The sequence below is a fragment of the Thermobia domestica genome, chromosome 11 (assembly GCF_964235325.1).
Source record: "Thermobia domestica chromosome 11, izTheDome1.hap1.1, whole genome shotgun sequence".
Taxonomy (NCBI): domain Eukaryota; kingdom Metazoa; phylum Arthropoda; class Insecta; order Zygentoma; family Lepismatidae; genus Thermobia; species Thermobia domestica.
The window spans coordinates 136983755-137005602 of record NC_137464.1 but is presented as its reverse complement, the minus strand read 5'-3'; the positions used below and the strand labels follow the sequence as shown (position 1 = coordinate 137005602).

Genomic DNA, 21848 nt, shown 5'->3' with positions numbered 1-21848 from the left:
AGCGAGTACTTTCTTCAAAATAATATTAAAAATTATTGAAAAATTTTCGAGACATTCGAGTCTAGTCGAGATTTTACCAGCTGTCTCGACTCGACTCGAGTCTCGACTCGAAAATTCGAGTCGAGAAATACGTTTGACTCGACTCGTCTCGAATTTTACAAAGTGTGTTTCGACTCGTGCGCATCTCTAGTCAGTAAACAGTTCCTAGACAATTAGTGTTCGCCAACATCATACTTATTCTTTAAAAATGTTTGCATTTTGGGGTACGGAAATCGAGTTTTCCAAGAAATATCTTCAATTTACGACTAGTTTATCCAAACCCACATCCCACCCAAATTGTGATAAACTTGAATATCTAAAATTCGCCGAAAGTAATTTCAGTAGTCCTGACAGTGAAGAAGAAAACAGAAAATTAAGACAAATATTGACAAGTCTATTTGTCTCCTTCATTCTACACTAAAGATCAAATGCTTGCCTTACTAAAAGATATCTGATTTGATCCGGATGAGAGTTCGAATGTCGAATATAGGTCCACCCGGTTGCAGGACCGAGATGAAATACACACATTTATATTTGAAACCGGAATACAAAACTCGAATATTTAAAATTTCTCAATACACCTATTTCATTGACAGTTAAGAAAACATAAACAGTTAAGACAAGTATTGACTAGTTTGTACGTATATTTATCTTGCTCAGTCTGCTCTAAATATCAAATGTATACCTTACAATTAGATTTAATAATTATTTAGTAAATCACAATATGAGCACCGAGAGTAACTATGAATTTTGGTGCCCCTTATCTAGATTTGAAATTTCGGATTCATACATAGAATCAGGCTGAAAGATAACTATTTGAGATCTGAAAACCGAAACATGTGCTAGTAACAAAATCGTAGTAGTTTGTACCTAGGTAAGGCGAGAGTAAGGCACTTGCACTAATTCCGCATGTACTTTGGGGAACACGAGAAACTAAAAACAGATAAATATTCTTTTTCAGGGGCAAAGTCGCGCTTTAACATGACTTTTCATGAGTGTTGTGTTCAAATACGAAAACTGTAATGGCGACTTGTTTGAAATAAAGGCCTTTTCCATTTTTTTAGTAATAAAGTTAGGTACTTTCACATTGGGGAATAATAAGCAAGGCACATTCCACTGATTAGAGCGCTGGTTCTTATGGAAGCTTTCACACTGAACCGAAGATTTCCTCATATGGGTATCGGATTGCCACAATTCACCTTGCTGAAAAACGTGGTTTATCAGGAGGTCGAGCAAGATTCTTTTGGACTTAGCCTGTAGACTGCTTCTGGTCTGAATTATTCCCATATAACAAGACTAACCATATATAAAGTTGGTTCGAAATGTTTAAAATATCACTAATTGACCTTAAGGGGGTAATCGCGATTTAAACGCCACGACGCTACTGAGAGCACTAGGGAAGTTCCGCTAGTGCATGTGCCATGCTAGGACCTTACTCTCTAACGTACACGTACTCGCTTCGCCCAACAAACCGTTTCCTAGCTATGGGACGCGTGGGAAACTTACTTTCTGGATGCGCCCCATAATACACAACCGTTGAAAAGTTACATGGATTTTAAATCTAGGAACTAACTTCAAATATTTTTATTTATAATAGGAAATTTTCAATTGGTATATCTATAAATACACACGTTGAGTAACAGAATATATTTAGCATGGAAATGGCGAGTGGGTGAAGAGAAAATATTACTTATCATGGGTCGGTGATTCAAGCCCCCTCGCCAAAGTTTTTTTCACTTATTTATTATTTAGTTTTGTACATGTATTTGTCAGAGAAAGCAAGAATATCGCCGGGTATTCGTGGACTCAAAGCGGAGGCTCATTGGCGGTACAAGTGTAATTTCCCCTGCCAACAGCATTCGACGACAGTTTCCCATTTCCTTGTTTGAGCTCCGTCAGTTATTCGCTGCCGTCTTGCGATGGAGTTCTTATGTTACGATGAGTTATAAATTCGTCTCTGAAGGAAAAAGAAAGAGACTGTAGAAAATTGACATCACTGAGTAGCACATATCTGTCCATAGCCAAAATATTGTGAAGAATGGCTAGTTCTTCAAGAGATTCGAGATGTGGGAAAGAGCTGTATGTGAAATACAACATCGTTTTGTAAGGTTTTCATTAAAAAAAAAAAAAAAAACATAATGAAAGGAAGGAACATCAGCATGCAGAAGGGATAAGCGAGTAAAAAGAAATATTACGTACTTTTATGTTGCGAAGTTACGTATAATGACATTTATAATGATAATCATGTATCCAGTAATAATATTTAAGTTAAAAGTTTCCGAAACGACTATTTGGTTCAAAATAGGACATTTTAAGTTAGTCCTATACAACATATTGATGGCAACACTGCAGTAAACACTGAAAGTGATGAAAGGAGCAAGGACAGTGAGTGCTGCTGAGTAATTTATTCAATAATTGAAAGCGTAAATTCTCAAAAACTAAGCCAATGAACAGATTACAGAAGTTTTCAATTAAAAAGCATAAATTAAATCATAATGAACCCAATGTTAGTGAATTATGACTATCAGATTCTAGTGTTTTGTTTGATTTTATTGCAAGAAATGATAGTAACGATCCAAGTAAAGCTAACAAGTGGTTCGGGTTGAAGTTGGAGTAGTAAACAAGAACTGGACGAAAAAACAATGGTTGTAGAAATTGAAGGAAAACGAATAGTTAGTTATTTTTAATGGTAAACTCTGGTGTCCAGTTAATACAAACAGAGAAAAACTGAAAATCTTCAGTTTTAGATCTCACGGTTATGCCATGTAGGCTAAAGAAGACGATAATGATAATGAATGAACGAAATGCAATGAAGAAAGTGGGGATAGAACGGAAGAACTCCTGGAATTCTCACGCGAGTTTGCCTACCCATCGCCGGCTACGATCTCTTAGCGCCTTACCATATCCCTCTCGTAACATGAGATTTAGCGTACAGGGGATAGTTGATCTTTCGGTCGTTGTGGCGCCACTAACGTGCACTAAAGAGGACAGGTTGTCTGTCACGTGTAAGTCCGAGTGGATTTAGACACGTGTAGTGTGGTCAGGATTGAAAAAAAAATCTAAATAAGGGATGGGTTGACGAGTTTCAATGAGTATTAACGGGAAGATTTTAATAAACATGATCTAGTGGTAGAAAATGAACCAGGTATCACATAAAAAAAGTAATCATTTTAGACTGAAAGAAAGACAAAAGTATGAACTAATACAAATAGTTAATATAGATCTAAGAGAAAATAGGTAAATCTTACTTTTAAAACATTGGATTTACGTAATCTAAACTATCTCAAAAATCCTACTTCACGCTTGACTTAACTGTACTTATAATCTTTTTCAAGTTTGTTCGTTTGTTTTTTCTTTCTTTAGTTTGTCGAAAAACTCAGCTGTCATCAACTGGACAGAAACACATATTTCTGTGTCAGTCCATTTCAAATTCATATGTGAGAAAACTCTTTCCATAAATGAATTTGACGGTGGGATCCTTAGGCAAAAGGAGACGACTTTAAATAAATTTGGCAACTCGGAGCTTTTCTGAAATAGCATTTGACATTTACTGGCCACACTCAAGACGACTCATTAAAAATTGCGGGCTTTAAAGTCGTTGTCTGAGGTAAATTTGTCATTTGGTCAAAATATGGGACTTTTGCTGCCCCGTATCGAAGCTTCCCGGGACGCGAGACAAAATCATAAAATAAGGGACTGTCCCTTAAAATCCAGGACATTTGGGAACCCTGAGTGTGGTGTTTTACGTGATTTTTCTCCTTGCTAAAAAAAAGGAAGTAACGTGGCATGTGTAAGCACTATAGTTGCATAATACTTGCAGTATCTTTATGTGGTAAAATTAACAACACAAAAATGTTCTTTTATTCTTTTAATTATGGTATATTGTTGTGTATCATTTTGTCTGGGAGCAATGATATATCTATTGGTTAGCAGAGCCATTGTATATACAATAAATCGAATTTTGAAAACTGCAGTACTATCGCTGCCTTCCACTGCAAATTCTACTACTATTTCAAAAGGAAATATAAACACCGTGTGCGTGGGATTTCTCGGGGTTCTCCCGTTTCCTCCCACTTTCTTCATTCCACCATTTCATTCATTACTCATCACCACCGTCTCCTTTAGCCTAACCGGCATAATCGTTAGACGTAAAACTCAAAGATTTCATTTCATTTTTTTCAAAGGAAAATATTCCCGATCACTTTCCTGATTCTGAAGCATATATCCCCATAACAAATACAGTAACAGAATTGTTAACTGGTCTTCATACTGATCCTACTAAGTGTTGTTTTTTGTTTAGATAATTAATTTTATTTATTTATGTTTCTGATTAGTAATGGGATCTATGCGTAGGTTAGTTCTTTTCTAAAGAAAGAAAAAAGCAGACGTAAAACCTTTAACTTATGTGCAAGAGTGCCGATTTCTGTGTAACTTTGGAGGAGCCCTATGGCAGATACGCTTTAGTAGAACAGGAAAAGGAGTTACCACGTACTGTAGAAATTGGAGCCGCGGTGGCTCAGTGGTAGAGCGTTCACCTCTGGTACATGGGGTCCCGGGTTCAAACCCTGCTCCCGCCAAGTGAAGTTTGTGGTGGACAAACACCATGTACGTGGGTTTTCTCGGAGTTCTCCCGTTTCCTCCCACTTTCTTCATTACACCATTTCATTCATTTCTCATAATCACCGTTTTCTTTAGCCTAACCGGCATAAGCGTGGGACGTAAAACTCAAAGATTTCATTTTTTTTCACAATTTGTATAATATTTTAATGTTCCCATTTATGGTTCTCTTTTCAGACATTTTATTAGGAACAGTGAAATTAGCTTCTACTGCTTTCTTAGGAAGTATTGTAGATCGGAAAATTATTCAAAGTACAGATTGTGCCTCATGTCACAAACTTATCAGTCAGGACAAATGCAACTCCACGCTTATGAACTTGATATATAAACAAGACAGTAGAAACGTAATATGCTATCCTACAAAAGAACTAGTATGGGTGATTCACGTTGTTGAAAAGGCCCATCCGTTTGTGAACATCCGAATTTCGGAAACTCTTTCCGCCTGTATTGTTTCCTTTCTGCAACACGTTTATTATTTGCAGTACCTCTTTTCGGACAATCATTGATTCAAATTAAGTGTAAAAATTTGCGATGTAATAGGTCCAGTGTTGCTGAAGAACATAGCAGATGTTGAAACAGGATGTTTTGAACATGCAAAATTTCTAAATGCCAAGCCATTATCTGGGGAAGTACTTCATTTGTAATTTGTCAAGTTCTAAATGAGGTAATCGAACACGAAATAGTCGCTGAAAACAACATTGAAAGTGCACGCATCAAAGCTTTAAGAGAGAAGGAATCAGGAGCATGGTTACAGTCAACCCCATCTATAAACATAGGAACATTCTTGGATGACAACTTTTTCAAAATCTGCATGGGTTTGCGCTTAGGCCTGTATATCTGCCATGAATTTATTTGCACCTGCAACAACAAAATGGACAAGAAAGGTCTTCATGCTTTGAGCTGCAACAAAAGTGGAGGAAGATTTGCACGTCATAGTGAATTAAACAACATAATCAAAAGAACTCTTGCAAGCATCGACTTCCCGAGTATATTAGAACCTCCAGGCATGTTCAGGAACGATGGTAAACGGCCAGACGGAATAATATTAATTCCGTGGAAAAAGGGTCTAAGTTTAGTCTGGGATGTCACATATGTGGATACGTTCGCTCCATCTTATCTACAATCCACAAGTATAAAAGCAGGGAGTGCAGCGGAAGCGGCTTGTTCACGCAAACACTCAAAATACTCTAAACTTAAAGAAGACCATCATTTTATAGCCTTTGCTACCGAAACAACAAGTGTCTTCAGCAAAGAAGCAATTGATTTTTTAAAGGAACTAGGAGCAAGTCTGACAGCAAAAACAGGAGACCCTAGAAGCTATCAATTTTTACTGCAACGTATAAGCATAGCCATACAAAAAGGCAATGCTGTCAGTATTTTGAGTTCCTTCCCTTCTTCCCATAAACTTGAAGAAATTTTTTACCACAGATAGAACACCTTAACCTGGCATAAGGAGAACACGCGTCAAATTAAATTAATAATTATTGTAAAAACTGGAATCGACTTGAAAATGTTTCATGTATTCTGATTATAATTTTAATACATGTGTCAAGGATTTCTTCCCGGTGTGTTTGTATTATCTTTTATTCTTAATTAATCGATACTAATTGTATTCAATTTTAAAAACAGTTTAGTTTTTGTAATACTATGTGGGGGGGGGGACTTAAGAATTCTTTTCCTGTTATAGAAACGGTGTGGCTATTTCATTTCCCTGCTACACAGAGAAAATATTGGTGCACGTAACTAGGGCCACAGCGGCTCCTAAAGGAACTAGGCCCTGTTCGCTTGTCTGTGCTATTTGGGAAGGCGCTAAGGGATCGTAGCCGGCGATGGTCTACCAGAGCGCTGTCCAAATAGCGGCCCGCCAAACCGTTTTCTACGGCCCACAAAGCTTTCACAATTCACGATTTTTATTACTGATAGTATTTTCATTTATATTTATTCATTTGTTTAATGTTTCCACTCTTCTTTCGAAATAAGACATCCATTTAGCGTTTCTGTACAACAAAAAGGGCGCGGTCATCCACGGCAACAGCTTTCCCTAAAAACTGTGAGTTTGGTCGGAAAAGAGTGTCAATGTTTGATAGTACTTATTTGTGTGAAAGTGCATTTATCTCCATGAAAATTGTGAAGAATCGCTTCAGAAACTGCCTTGGAGATTCTTCTCTTTTACATATCCTGGGGCTCGCAACAATAGGAATGGATGTAGATACCCGTCCTTGTAAACACTGCTAGTCACCCTCGTTTGTCACAGATTGAATAGGTAATATTTCAAATACCTTCTATATATTTTTGTATAATAATAATAATAATAATAATAATAATAATAATAATAATAATAATAATAATAATAATAATAATTATTATTATTATTATTATTATTATTATTATTATTATTATTATTATTATTATTATTATTATTATTATTTAACTGCGGCCCTCCACTTTGCTAGTAAAGACGGTTATGGCTCTCAGGCTCATTATAATTGGACACCACTGGTCTACCACATAAACCACCCTGCTAGAGTCAAAGTTCCCGAGGAGACAATAGCATCTCTTCCTCGGCGGTTGCTTAGTGATGACGGGAGCGGTGTAAAATGGCCAAGTGAGCTTTATTCTCCTCATGGCCCTCTGGTATACACCAGTAGCGTAGCGTGGTATTCCGACGTGGGGGTGCCAAACTTAGTCACTTGCACGACAGTACTATTGCAATCAGCAATACATAGCTATTCCGAGGGGAAATATAGGGTTATGAAAAATTTAGGAGGGAGGCCTCCCTAATTGGTGGCCTAGTGCGACATAAAGAAGCAAATGCGTGGATTACGTTAGAAGCCAATAAGCAATTGTCTCAGCTTCTTCTTGCCACTACCCTTGTAACGAGAAAACTCGACCCCACTGTAGTATAAACATTGTTTCCGGTATAGTTCCCTTGGGTAGCTTCTTTCTTCTCATACCATACTTTAATCTAGTTCTTGAAAAAGTCGCCCCTACAAATTTGTCATCTTGGGTCCGGAACTCAGGCCCCCATTCGTGAATATGGGCCTGAGTGCTGAGTTGGCGTGGGTCAATGAAAACTTGACCCACGACCCACTGACCCACCACCCACCGTGACCCACGAACCACTGACACACCACCCACAATGACCCACTCTGACCCACGACCCACCATGACCCACCACCCATCGTGACCCACCATGACCCACCACCCACGGTGACCCACCATGACCCACCACCCACGGTGACCCACTCTGACCCATCACCCACCGTGACCCACCATCCACTATGAACCACTCTCATCCACTGTGACCTATTCTGACTCACCAAAATCCATCGTCATCAACTCTGAACACGCTACACGGCCTCTTCTGTACTGACTAAACAGTTTACACTTGTAAAAATACAAGACTATGAAATTGTCACTAATCGGAGTGTCAATCGCTCAAGCATCACTCTGTTACAATAACGGTGGATCTGACCTTTACAATATCAAATGGTAAAGTGTTTGTCAGTGAGGAAATTAAAACACTTCTAGGTGGGGGGAAATTAGTGTGTGTCTAAAATATACTTGTACCAAGAGAGTATTCTTGCAAGTGTTAATGTCTGAACGCATTCCAAAAGAAACTTCTATTCGCAGGAAAATACCCCTGTACAATATGGAAAAGGTTATGGTTTCTCAGTTCACAGTATTTTTCTCACAAAAAACTTGAAAAATCAGTTTTTCATAGCTTATAAAGGTGCTCGGGTACCCTATGTGAGAGCATCTCCATAAAGTATGCTCATAATTGTAATTTGTTTAATCACTAAAACACCACGTTAAATTAGTGAGCGTGTGTCCTCTCACACTCCCATTCCATTTTAAATTCCCTAGTCAGTCTCATCTGAAATGGAATAAGGCTCCATGCACTATACGTTGACGCAAACCTTATTATGGTTCGGTCTTTTTTTAATGTGTTGGCAACGCTGTGCAGTGGTGACTTGCATTGTCTGCTCATGGCACAAAGAAACGTAAAGCGGCAGTAATTTTATAAAAAAAAATAGTCCAATTACTTCCAGCATCATCGATGCTTATCACTATCACTTTCAGCACTCTGATTATGTTACTGTAATGGCGAATAAGGATGAAGCTCGACCATACGTATATTATCTATCAAAGAGTGTTTTTCAATAATAAGTGTAGTCAGTATCAGGTGTAACAATACAGACGCTTGATGCTGAACGCGCGAGGGTGTGCTTCGTGACGCCATGGTTGCATAGACGAACCAAGAAATGCATTGCGTGTTAAGAATATCTTAAAATTTGTGGATCATCGTTCAAAATGTTGTTAAATTAATTATGCAAATGTGAACTATGATTAATGCAATTGTTTCAACGTGAAATTTTAATGGAGCTCTTGAACATATGTAAAAGTAAAGGAAATTACTCAAAGTAACATAAGTGCACGCCGTAAAAACTAGGAATGTAAGTGTTTTATCAAAAAGGTATTCAATTTTCGCTATCAAGCTCATCAACTATTATGGTAAGACAACCTGAGTTGTTAGCAAGAACAATTCCATTCGCTGCGTTATCAATTTATTCAATATTTAGCGATTCAGTCACAAACTTGATCATGGTCAGAGCTGAGCCGCAGTAACCAGGACGGAGCCAGAAAACAATTATTAGAATAAGAACATGAATCTGCAATGAATTTCTTCACAGGGAATGACTCCAAGGCCCCCCCCCCCAAATTTCATCAATCTCCAGTCCATTGAAGTGAAGTGTCGAATAAATAACGTGTGCTAAGTGCTAATATATCGTTCAAATAAATTCGAGCCGGCAAGAACACTATATAATTTCTTTTAAATCAATTTCATCATTATTTTTTTATTTTTTTAAAATAAAATTTAAAATGGGCTAAAAGGTTCTGAGTACATATTCAAACAGGTTTATCAATAAAAACATACGTACGTAAATCCAACATATGACTTGTTTTTAATCAAATAAAATTTACTTCATGTATTTGTTTTGTTTCCTGTTATCGTTTCAGCATGAATCATTGCATGAATCACTACCGAAATTGTGAGTATTATATCCAGGTACTTGTGTGCACTCTGTAAATGTTAACGGGCTTACCGAAGACGGTGGGTACGCGCGACTGCAACCTCAGTCTGAGTTCAAATTGGTTCGTGATCCAACTTCGAGGTTTGCATGTCTTCTATTCTAGCCATTACTAGCTGCGGAGTGAAGTACTTGTTCCCTTTAACCACAAAGTCCACCATAAATAAAATTTTTAGTGCCCGAACAAGAGAATCGAACCCAGGCGGGTTACAAATTTAAATTACAAATATGCATAATTGCAATTATTATGAATATTTATTCAAAGTAGTTTACCTAAAGCATAGAAGAGACTTACTAAAAAATAGGTACAGAGTTGAATAACACAAATAAGGCATTACTAATACAAGTATACATTTTCTATAACTCGTAATTTTCCACCTTAAAACACCTGAAATCGGGTTTATTTCCTGTTGGTAACTTTTTCGTGGTAAATCATCCGCAGCGGAATAATGTCCATCCTTCAGGAAAGAAATAACTAGGTCGTGTACTTTGAGCTTGTCTAGCGGTGGGCCATTAACATTGATGAACAACAAGTTAGACAATGTTTGAGCACTTAGTCTATTTCTAATATCAGTCATCTGTAAATTCATAAGGGAAAATCCCCGTTCGCACTCTGTCGCGGAAATTCATAATACTTCTACCCGATTTCTGCAACTCCTCGTCGACAATCTGCTTGTTAGACTTAAGTCTGATAACGATTTTTCTTAGTCAGTTTTGAAATACTCAGCAAGAAGTACGTATAATCTCTCTATCGCAATACAACATCTTTTCCATATCGACCATGTCAGTTGGCAATGTTGACTCATGGAGAACAGAAACTTCATCTACCACGCCTTCGATAGGGAATCTTGTGGATAAATTATACTAATCAGGCTAATTATAATTCAGCCTGATCAACTGATGATTTCTTATTTGTTTATAAATTTAATTTTTATAATTACACATGAAGGTTTAATGCTAAATTACCAAGTTTCCTACCCCGTCTAGCAAGCGAAAGGGAACGAGGTTCCATGAAAGTGTTCAGAGGTGAGTGGGAATTTCCCTCCTTCTTCCGTTTCGATTACCACACTGCTGTTTGGCATGTGCCAAATTACGATGAATTTAAATTAAATTATCATAGTATAATTATTTCCTTGTTGAATTATCGATACTTTTCAGTGGAAAAAAGGATGAAATTTGAAAGTTCCAAATCAAGGTAAGTAGACCAACATAAAGGGAAAAAAGTGTAAAATTTTCCATATAATTATGCGTACAATTCAAACTTAAAATTTCCGTGTAATTAAGCTTACAGTACAAATTTTATGCCTATTTTAGTCACAAGTTTTTGGGTTGATTGCCCTGTGCTGTAAGCGCTCCATATAATAATCATAAGCTTCAGCAATTATTATAGTAGAAAGCAATGGATATATGAAGCCAAGCACTGTATTTTTTGTTTCTGATTTCTTTTCTTAAATAACATGGATCGTTTTCGATCATTTTTACAAACCAACTCACTACCAATTTTCCATATATTGAAAGTGTCCCCCCCCCCCCCACACACACATAAAGGAGAATTTTAAAAAATGCTAGGACACATTCTGTTTGTTTTCAATAAAGTGTTAATACACTGAATTTCAGCTCCATAAGTTTAACGGTTTGCGAGATACTCTTTTTTTTTTTTTTTTTTTTTTTTTTTTGCAAAGATCTCTATCTCCTTAGGATATTATGCATTATAATAAAAACAATATAATATCCCAGTTTGGATTAAGGCTTAACTATATACCAAAAGTGATTTCATTTTGACTTTGCAATTTGACCGTGATGATCAGGCACACATAGTTACATTCAATTTTTTATATAATAATTTATATATTACAGTGATTCAAAAATGTAATTTTTCCAGTTGTTAGCTCCTCTAAAAACTCACAGATCTCGAAAGCCAAGTAGTAGTTTAAGTGCTATTGCTATTATTACAATTAAAAATATCATTATCCAAAAGTCCTGAAGTTCTATTTTCACTTGGTTAGATATACTCACCTCAGGTAAGTAGACAGAAACAAGTGAAAAAGGAAGGGAAATGAAGGTCTTGAAAGTAAAACGAAGACAAATTTACCAGTCTTCAGAAGATACTGTCTACAATGCAGTGAGCAGAGAAAGTCGGTAGATCATACTGAGTCGGTGGGTCGCAGTGGGTCATGGTGGGTGGTGGGTCACGGTGGGTCGCAGTGGGTCACGGTGGGTCGCAGTGGGTCACGGTGGGTGGTGGGTTAAAGTGGGACACATACTGTTGACCCACGACCCACTGACTCACTCAGAAAACTTGACCCACTCCATCTCTGCCTGAATGTCCTACGTATATCATTTGTAGATGCAAATAGAAAGTACTTAAACCAACTCTGGGGGCCTGTTTCTGCGTTTGTATTTCGTTGTCAGATATCCAGATACTGAAGGCAGTTGAGTAAACCTGTCTTGAACATTCGGGGGACGGGTAAGACCGTTCCCATATTTTTTTAAAAAGCGATGTTCAAATATTTATGGAGTTGAAAAACAATGTTGTGGAGGATCAGGGGAGCACAGTTGTCTTCAACATTGGGAGCAGGGTAGATTTGATGGAGGAGGGCATATCTGAGGCCTTTTCTGGGGGGGAGGGGAGATGAGACTCAAATTACAGTAGATGAATCTGATTTCTGAGGTGAACCTATTGTAGGCGATGTAGATTAAATTGTAGTACATATCAGTATTAAAAATCAGTGCCGTGAAGACATTCTGTAATCTGAATACATGCATATTTATAATTGATATTTTTCTACTTATGTATCCACAATGATCCAAGTTAAAATTTTAGGACCTTGTTTTGTAGTAATATAAATAATGACTTCCCCAAAAGTATCGAAGAAAATCAACTAGGTATGGCGCAACAATACTCTTATTTGAGCAAAATTATGATGATCACAATACAGGAATTAAACAAATAGGTGAAAATAGAATAACAATAATTAATGACAATGAAATATTAAAGAATACGATTTTTTAAAAAATGAAACAAGTAAAGCTACATCAATTTCATCTCACTTTCCATTGAGGAAGTCGCATACAAATCTTCACAATTTCAAATTGGATTATTAGGAAACACAGTCCCCTTGTTCCACGATTGGAGGGGACATGTTCCCCTCATCTCCCCGGGATATGTGCCAGTGACTGAAAGGCCCAAGCAATCTTTGCGAGGGGCGGGCAGTGCTGGCTCTCTCTTGACCTACCAGATCGATGACCGTGATTGTACAGAATGCTTTATATTTATGCTTGTGTGTGTGAGCTCCCTCAAAGAGTTTCTGGCAACGCCACTGGACATACTGTATATTTATGAAGAAGATTAATAATTTGCCTTTAATTACGATTACAATTACGATGCATTTCATTACGATTAAAGCATGACTATTCTTGTACTATTATTTACATAACCGACTTGTTTCAAAAAGACAATTAACTAACCATTTCTGTTTTGTTCTATCTCATTGATAGCGCTCGTACGTTCTGTACAGAAACTATAGCTTAGTTCAAAATAGATAGAGTTGGAAATACTTGAATACGCCAGCGTATATCTTAAGCAAAATGTAGAGTTGCAGGGATGTGAAAGGAAGTAGTTGGGCATGCGCATTCGACAGAAAGCAGACGAAAACCCCGTTGCTTGCAGTAAACCTGGAAGCCCAAGGAACATAGCATCCAACAAGAGGAAAGACGGAAAATGTGCATCTGAGTGACGTGCATGCATAGGTTCCGCTTGTCACAGTAAGGCGAGACGGTGAGAGCGCATCCAGAAGATTGCAGTGGGAATAATTGTGATAATAACAAGCAAACAATTTATATATAATGAAATACGTATTTTTTTCTTATTAACAGGGATGTTGGGCATACCGGCGTTCCCTTACGCTACGCCGCTGGTATACTCTGCTGTAGAGCTGTTCGAGCACTCAAAATAAATTATTTCGCTAGATTTTCTTTAATCCCAATTTGAATAGATTCGTAGCGACTTCCACGAAAATGCATTCTTTTGAAGCAAAAAGGGAAAGAAAGAAAGAAAGAAAAAGAAAAATATGTTACGAAATTCAGCTATTTCTTGTGAACTTTTTGATAAATTACGTGAAATCGTCGTGGAGAACTTTTGCTTCGGACAAACTACCTCAATATCTTGTCATTCACTCTAGATCTTGATTTGTTACACACACATTAAATACCTGGAATATATATTTTTTAAATTTCTATTAGCAGATATGCTTCGTTTTTTCTCATTATTTGTATGATTATTCATAAATTATACTTACTAATGCAGCTCCTAGAAGTAGCAAACCATTGACTGAAAGAGAAAAAATATAAAAATAATACTTGCTTAGATTCTCATATAAAAATAATAATTTTAAAATACTTGCTTAGATTCTACTTCTATATATGAAGGGACTATGGCCGTTCATTACTAGAGCGTTCATCTCTGGTACGAGGAGCTCCTGATTCGATTTCCAACTACGAGAGTCTGTAGTGGAAAATGTATTTGTGAATTTTCTCACAATCCTCCCGTTTCCTCCCACATTCTCATTCTACCGATTATTTATTGATCATTAATTTTTGGCACTCATCTGTTTCCTTTATTGTAATGGTCGTAATCTTCATGGCAAAAAAGAAAAGAAGAAAAGAAAAGAAAATTAAAGAGTGTGAGGCAAGAACGTGGTAGCCCACAATGTTGCACGTCTGCTGCACAATTCATTTTCAAAGTCTTAAAGATGATTTTTCACACACTAGTACACGTGAAGGATTAAAAGAATTATATGAAATCAAAATAGCGAATTTCTAAATTTGTATGCTGCTGTGTGGGTTACCATGTTTTAACATTTAAGCCATGATACAAACATTATTTTCTGAAGCATGTGTATTTACTTTGCGTCATGGCTTAGATTTTGTATTCGTTTTTCATATCAGAAAACAACATTTGTTAACTCATTAATACAAAATATGAGCATTACAGAAATACACAGAAATGTACCTAACATCATAAAGAAAACTCGAACGAATGGAGTTTTAATTCAACTGACGCAAATATTAAAAAGTTAGTGAAAAAACTTATTATCTAAAGAAATCAATTCTAAATTAAGAAGAAAATCTAATATAAAAACGAACTTTTTCACAATATCCAAACAGAAGTTTACACAAAAACGAATTTTGGAGTATATTGCTTTTACTCCATGACGTGTTGATCCTCCACTGTACCATCAAGTTCTCCTATATCAATTTGATTCACACGTTAGAATATTAATATTGGCGGTATTTCTGCTTTTCACCCCGGAGAGCTATTTCTAATCTCATCTGAAACAACCCTATTGTAATCCAGTTCTACTCTGCCAGCCTAATTGTTTGTCACAATTATTTTTGTTTTCTACATCAAACGAAAACTATACATACTTGCGATGCTAAAAATGGGATGTAGGCCCTTGCACAGTGGGCCAGAATCAGAATCTGACTGGAAAAAAGTCGTTTTGGCAACTACGTCTAATCTATATTCGAACAGCACAGTTGTGTTAAGTAATAAATAAGGTTTCTTGCTGCGTATCAGTAAACACGGATAACAGTATATAGTGGCGGCAGCAGCACTTCAAAATTGGTAGTTCTTTATCTGTTTTATAGCGCGCTGAATTGGGGTAGTATGAACGTAAGGTTTGCGGTTTAATTGCGCATGTGAAAAGGCAATGAACGATCGCAAAATAAGATAAGAGCAAAGGTATGTATATGTACTTGCTGTTTGACTAAAGTTTTGATTGATTGGTTTACGTTGCTGTTCTGTAGAAGCATTTCTAGAGAGTCGAAGTATTTACGTATTGAAGAACTGCTATTGCAAATTGAAATTGAGATTTAAAAATGTACGTTCATGTCTGTATTGAGATCTTTCGTCATGGTGTAGTTTGATATATGTATTTCGAAATACAGTTGTGATCTACTGCCCGTTCTTGCCCGATTTTTATATTTATAGTCTTTTCAAAGTTAGGTGTAGCGAGCCGGATACGCTCTCCGTGATGTGAAGAACCTGTACGAGGTATTGCGTCCTAAACCATCTAACGAAGCACTTTATAATTATGATACGAACAGTTATGGAATGTAAATTCTTTCTGTGGATGTTCTTCGGAGTGATAGAGTGACTTTAAGTGCCTTCAAGGAGTACGTTTGAGGAGGAAGTTTCTGTAACAGAGTTTCACATCTTCCCATTCACAATTGTGAACACAAGTTTAGGGATATCATTTACTTCCTTCTCCTGAATTGGTACATTAGTAGGCTTTAAATTACGTATTTGCGTTTCCATTGAACATACCTCTTTTCTCGACAGTTAAGTTCTCTTTTCTGGTACAATAATTTAATGGGTCGACATAATCTAGGCGACGATGGTTTGGGATTTTGCTACAAAATTGCTTTGTCAACCTCCCCATCTGATGTTGAATACAACTGTAAGGGAACGAAGGAGGTAGCAAAAGTATCTGAGCCACTAGTTCAATTTATCTTCTGTTTCAACTTTCTGCTTATATACATTATGACAAATGCTTCCATCGCAACCCCATTCACACACTAATTTCATTATGTCTCCATCTTTGATGCACTGTTTAATATAATCTTCATGTAAAATCACGATGCGCTCAATTGCCTGATTTACTATTGCTTGTAAATTATCTTCGGCTGACGTGTCAATTACTATAATATTCTTTTCTCTGGGATAACGCTTTAATTTTGCTTCCCACACCACTTTATACGACGGATATATGTCACAATGTTTTGCCTTTGCACCTAGTCTCAAATGTGCATACTGTCTTTTTGTTAAGTTGTTATCTATAAAAAGTGCCACGACTTTATCCGGAGAATAAGTGTTTGAGAGAATTTTGGCGAATGATAAGCGTTTTTGATTTTCGTTACTCCCTTAGGTGTCGTTTGAGTGATTTCTCCTAATACAACCGCGGCATCTCTTTTTCCAGCAACTCTCAATGAACATTGGGTAGCCAACACCAGCTCTTATTCATAATGCCTTGTAACGAGTGGTTGTACAAATTTTTTCTTCGACTTTGTTTCCGGATCTTCGAAGAGTTTACTAGGTCCGCCTGATTTGCTTGTCAAAGGCCTATGCTCTTGGCTTCAAGAGATCGTTTTGAAATCAGTAAATACTTTATCAGAGAACTTAATATGTCCTTCCAACCAATCATTATATTTGGATAAAAATTTATCAGTCATTCTATTACACAGCTTCCAACGCTTCTCGAAATCACTTTGAAGGCACTTAAAGTCACTCTATCACTGCGAAGAACATCCACAGAAAGAATTTACATTCCATAACTGTTCGTATCATAATAATAAAGTGCTTCGTTTGATGGTTTAGCACGCAATACCTCGTACAGGTTCTTCACGTCACGAAGAGCGTATCCGGCTCGCTACACCTAACTTTGAAAAGACGATAAATATAAAAATCGGGCAAGAACGGGCAGTAGATCACAAATGTATTTCGAAATACATATATCAAACAACACCATGACAAAAGATCTCAATACAGACATGAACGTACATTTTTAAATCTCAATTTCAATTTGCAATAGCAGTTCTTCAATACGTAAATACTTCGACTCTCTAGAAATGCTTCTACAGAACAGCAACGTAAACCAATCAATCAAAACTTTAGTCAAACAGCAAGTACATATACATACGTTTACTCATAGCTTATTTTGCGATCGTTCGTTGCCTTTTCACATGCGCAATTAAACCGCAAACCTTACGTTCATACTACCCCAATTCAGCGCGCTATAAAACAGATAATGAACTATCAATTTTGAAGTGCTGCTGCCGCCACTATATGCTGTTATCCGTGTTTACTGATACGCAGCAAGAAACCTTATTTATTACTTAACACAACTGTGCTGTTCGAATGTAGATTAGACGTAGTTGCCAAAACGACTTTTTTCCAGTCAGATTCTGATTCTGGCCCACTGTGCCTTGTTCTTCACGGAATGAAAGCTCTATTAATAAAAGAAAAATACATCAAGCGACGTAACAGTAATAGTTCTTTCGGTTTCTGAAGTACATGGGTCACATGTTCACTTATTTGCCACATGTTACATGTTACAAAATCTTGCTGGACCAGCCACAGTCCGGCATGAATTTGCAGCAACGAAGTGGGGATTGCGGAATATTTGCTAATGCAAACTTGCTGGTGCGAAAAATGGTTTTCCTGTATTTTTATTGGACCATCAATGGATCCTCGTAAATATTTAAAAGACACACAGTGTAGCTTGATTTACACTGGTCCAGCAAAAAAAGTCTGGATGAGATCTACTGAAATTACTAAAATGCAGTAATTGATATCCCACAGCAATTACTACAATGCAAAACTTGATATCTCACATTAACTGCTTATTATTGAAAATACAGCATGATTCACTGAACGTAATTGCACCAAATGGTAATCCTTATCCCAAAACATTCAAAATCAAATAATAATGCGAAAGCGAATGGAAAATAACCAGATGTAGCGATGCGCACGAGACAAGATTTGAGACTGCCTCGTCTCAAAAATGTGCTGTAAAAGTGATGTCTCGACTCGAAAAATATATATTTTTCTATTGGAAGAGCTGTGTCTCGACTCGAATTTTGTCAGGAGAATTCTGTCTCGACTCGTCTCGTGCGCATCCCTAACCAGATGGAATTCTGCAAAATCATGATAACAGTACATGGTAAGCAACGTACAGATCGAGACAGAAAACACAGCGCAACTTATCTCATTACTTCCCCACAACGACCCAGTTGTGTCATCTTCGGGACAATACTCACTTCCTGAGTCACTCAACAAAAATCATCTTCATTAAATTGGCTGTAAGAAACATCTAATATGCAAATTCGTTTCTTTTTGGATGGGAGGGTTCCTTCCACGGCTCCTCATTACCCGCCATCTTAACTGTTGGTTACCATTTTCTGATTTACAAAAAGTTACAAAGAGGCTTACCATAAATGAATATTACTGTGATCTATAGAGCACAATTTGAACCCAGACAAAATTAAACAAAGCGGTATGTTTTGCTCTCTGTTGGGTGCTGCATAACACAGGATTGAAAATTTGTTGGTTACCGTGTTCTTGCCTCATACCCTTCAATTCATTGCATTTCATTTATTATAGTAGAAGATAAAAATAAGTGATTAGGTTGCAGATATTTACTCCTTATTAATCTGTCAAGTAGCAAGGTTTGTCGTATTTTTATGTTTTGCTATTCTGAGATATAAGTACATTCTAAAAATGTTAAATAGAACATAAAAATTAACAAGCTCTTTTCTTAGTCTTGTAACGGTACCACTTGATCAAATATGTTTCCAATTGCCAATAGAAACGATTGTGGGTTTGCGAATTAAAACTAAGCTATTAAAACTATTAGGTAAGAAAATTATTCTTCGTTTCTGCTTGGCCAGGACCATAAGAGTGGGGTGCCCAAACTAAAAAAAATGTTTAAAATAGTATATGTTCGAGTAATATTTGAAACTCAATCTTATTGGGAAAGCAGAAAAAATACTTCTGATGTGTGTGAGAATTGCAAATTTTTCAACTAAGAGAAAATTCAAGCGATTTTGCAACTAAGGTCGGAAAGATGTCCCATTTTTCGTATTTTCAGTAATAATGTCACAAGATACATCCTCACATGGAGAACGTAAAATTACTTCGATCTTACGTCAATCTGCCTTAGAAAACGGTGTAACATTTTGTACTTTTATGCATGTGTTATTTGTATTGAAGAGGGAAATATTTATGCGTGGGAGTACCTGCATTCGTACTAGATTAATGAAAATATGCAAAAAGAAAAAGAAGAAAAGAAAAAGAAAGAAAGAAAAAGAAAAAAGGCAGAAAAACTCGAATTTGCATACCGAAGTGCTTGTACTCACTGTCTTAAAATATTATCACGATCAACGTGATAACTTCAGCTCGAGCAATCTGTACTGGTTACTAATAAAATACTGTTTGATCCAAAATAAAAAGAACGGTTCAAAATATTGCAAAACCTGTAATATGTGTTAAAAGTGAAATGCATCGATCTAATATACAACTGAAAAAATGTGGTCAATAATAGCAAAGCAACCAGGAACCTGTCACAAATCTCGATATTGCGGTCAGAATGCTTCCTATATCTATTGGCTACAATAGTTAAAATGAAACTAAATATCACTTCGAGTGACTTAACCACACGAGATCGAACAAATCCTGATATAAAGATATTATTAAAGGAAGCAAGTAAATTACACTAGGCATTGTATTATAATTAGCCACTGTATTAAAACCCTGCCTCTCCTCCCCATATACTTGCTAATTAGAGGCAGGGTTTTAATACAGTGGCTAATTATAATATCCAACGCTGAAGGACGTATCTCAATTGATTTTCTGTATTTAGGAACATGCTTGTCTGTATGTCTGTAAGAGGGTTGGCAAAAACCATGATTTTTATTGAAAAAAAAAGTTTTTTCTTTGGGGTTTAAACTTTTTATTTGTTTTTTGTTAAAATAATTTGCTCTGTGTATTTATATTACATTTGGGCAGAGATAAGTTTGTTTCACCTTGGTGTTATTTTGCAACTACCGGGTTATGCTGGAAGGGGTCACATAAGTTTAGAGCGGAGTCCAAACCGTTTCTCGACTTACATCCGAAACAAACTGTCCTCCATTTGAACTCGAAACCGGGACTAATTGGCCACAAATGCGGTACGTTTGCGGACTCACTCACGAAGGACTCTGATGAAAATAAGTTGTACTGATCTTTACATACTTTTAATACATTTGTCTAATTGTCTTTTGAGGACCAGAAGATAAACATGTGCACAAGTGAAACCATTATAGAAAATTACATATGGACAATTTCAAAATACTGCAGAGTACAGAAAAACTAATTAATTCCAAGTTAGTTCTTGGGGGCCGCGGTGGCTCAGTAATAGAGAGTTCACCTATGGTGCTAGGGGTCCCGGCCAGCCCCCGCCAAGTAAACTTTGTGGTGGACCAACACCGTGTGCGTGGGTTTCCTCGGGGCTCTTCCGTTTCCTCCCACTTTCTTCATTCTATCATTTTCATTCATTACTCATCATCAGTCTCCTTTAGCCTAACCGGCATAATCGTGGGACGTAAAACTCAAAGATTTCATTTCCAAACTAGCGGGAAAACGTAATATGAAAAAGCTGGACAAGCTGAAGCGCTGGAGCTAGAGAAACGAAATTTGCTCTGATAATGTATCATGAAGATTAGTTTATTAAACAATTGCGAAATTTTCAAAACGTTACCATTTTTAATAAAAAAAATGAGCACCAAGTATCGGAAGCAAAATTAAATCATCAGAAGCAATAGAACGTAGGTGATTTATCCTGCCACCTGTTGAGGGAATTATGCACTTCACGTTGTGTTTCCATATCATTGCTGCAACAGAGGATAGTTTTTCTCTTCAATGTCACTTGGCACTGTAACATCCGTGGTCCTCAGATATTTCCTTGTCAATACGTGAGAAATTGACTCTCGCCTTAATTATATCATGTTGATAATCGAATGTTATAGCACAAATGCACAATACTTTGAATTTTCATTTCAGAGAAGGCAAAAGCAGTACTCCAGTTTCCTTGGATGAGAGCGAAAGCACTACTCGAGTTTCAGTGGATGAAAGCGAAAGCACTACTCGAGTTTCAATGGATGAGAGCGGAAGTGCTACTCTTGTTTCATTTGAGGAAAGCAGAAGCACTATTAGAGTTACTCTGGATGAGAGAGCATCCTCATCTGGAGGTGGCACTCTCAGCAGCACGCAGTCTCAGCTTCCAACGGAAGAACAGTGATTACGAAATATTTGTAACTATTTGTAAGAAGTAATCCGAACAACTTAAGACTTTGTTAATATATTTTTGAAACTGCATGGTGATAAGTCTGTTTTGCGCATTTAGTTTTTGTTGGGTGCTAATTTTGAAGGAGAGTTACACATAAAGCGAGAGTCGTTTAGCTTGTATGCGTAACGGAAGAACAGTGATTGCGAAATATTTATAACTATTTATAAGAAGTAATCCGGACAACTTAAGAGACTTGTTTATATATGGTTGAAAC

The 21848-nt window shown here is 36.9% G+C and overlaps 1 protein-coding gene across 2 annotated transcripts in view; it reads right to left on the bottom strand.

The window, feature by feature from the left end:
- The window catches only part of LOC145663671 (uncharacterized), a 1057537-nt gene that overhangs the window by 377973 nt on the left and 657716 nt on the right, over positions 1-21848 (bottom strand). For both annotated transcript variants that reach the window (XM_081729768.1, XM_081729769.1), the window contains exon 6: positions 14048-14079. In XM_081729768.1, coding sequence (XP_081585894.1) covers positions 14048-14079 — 32 coding nt within the window. The remainder of the gene's footprint in view (positions 1-14047; positions 14080-21848) is intronic.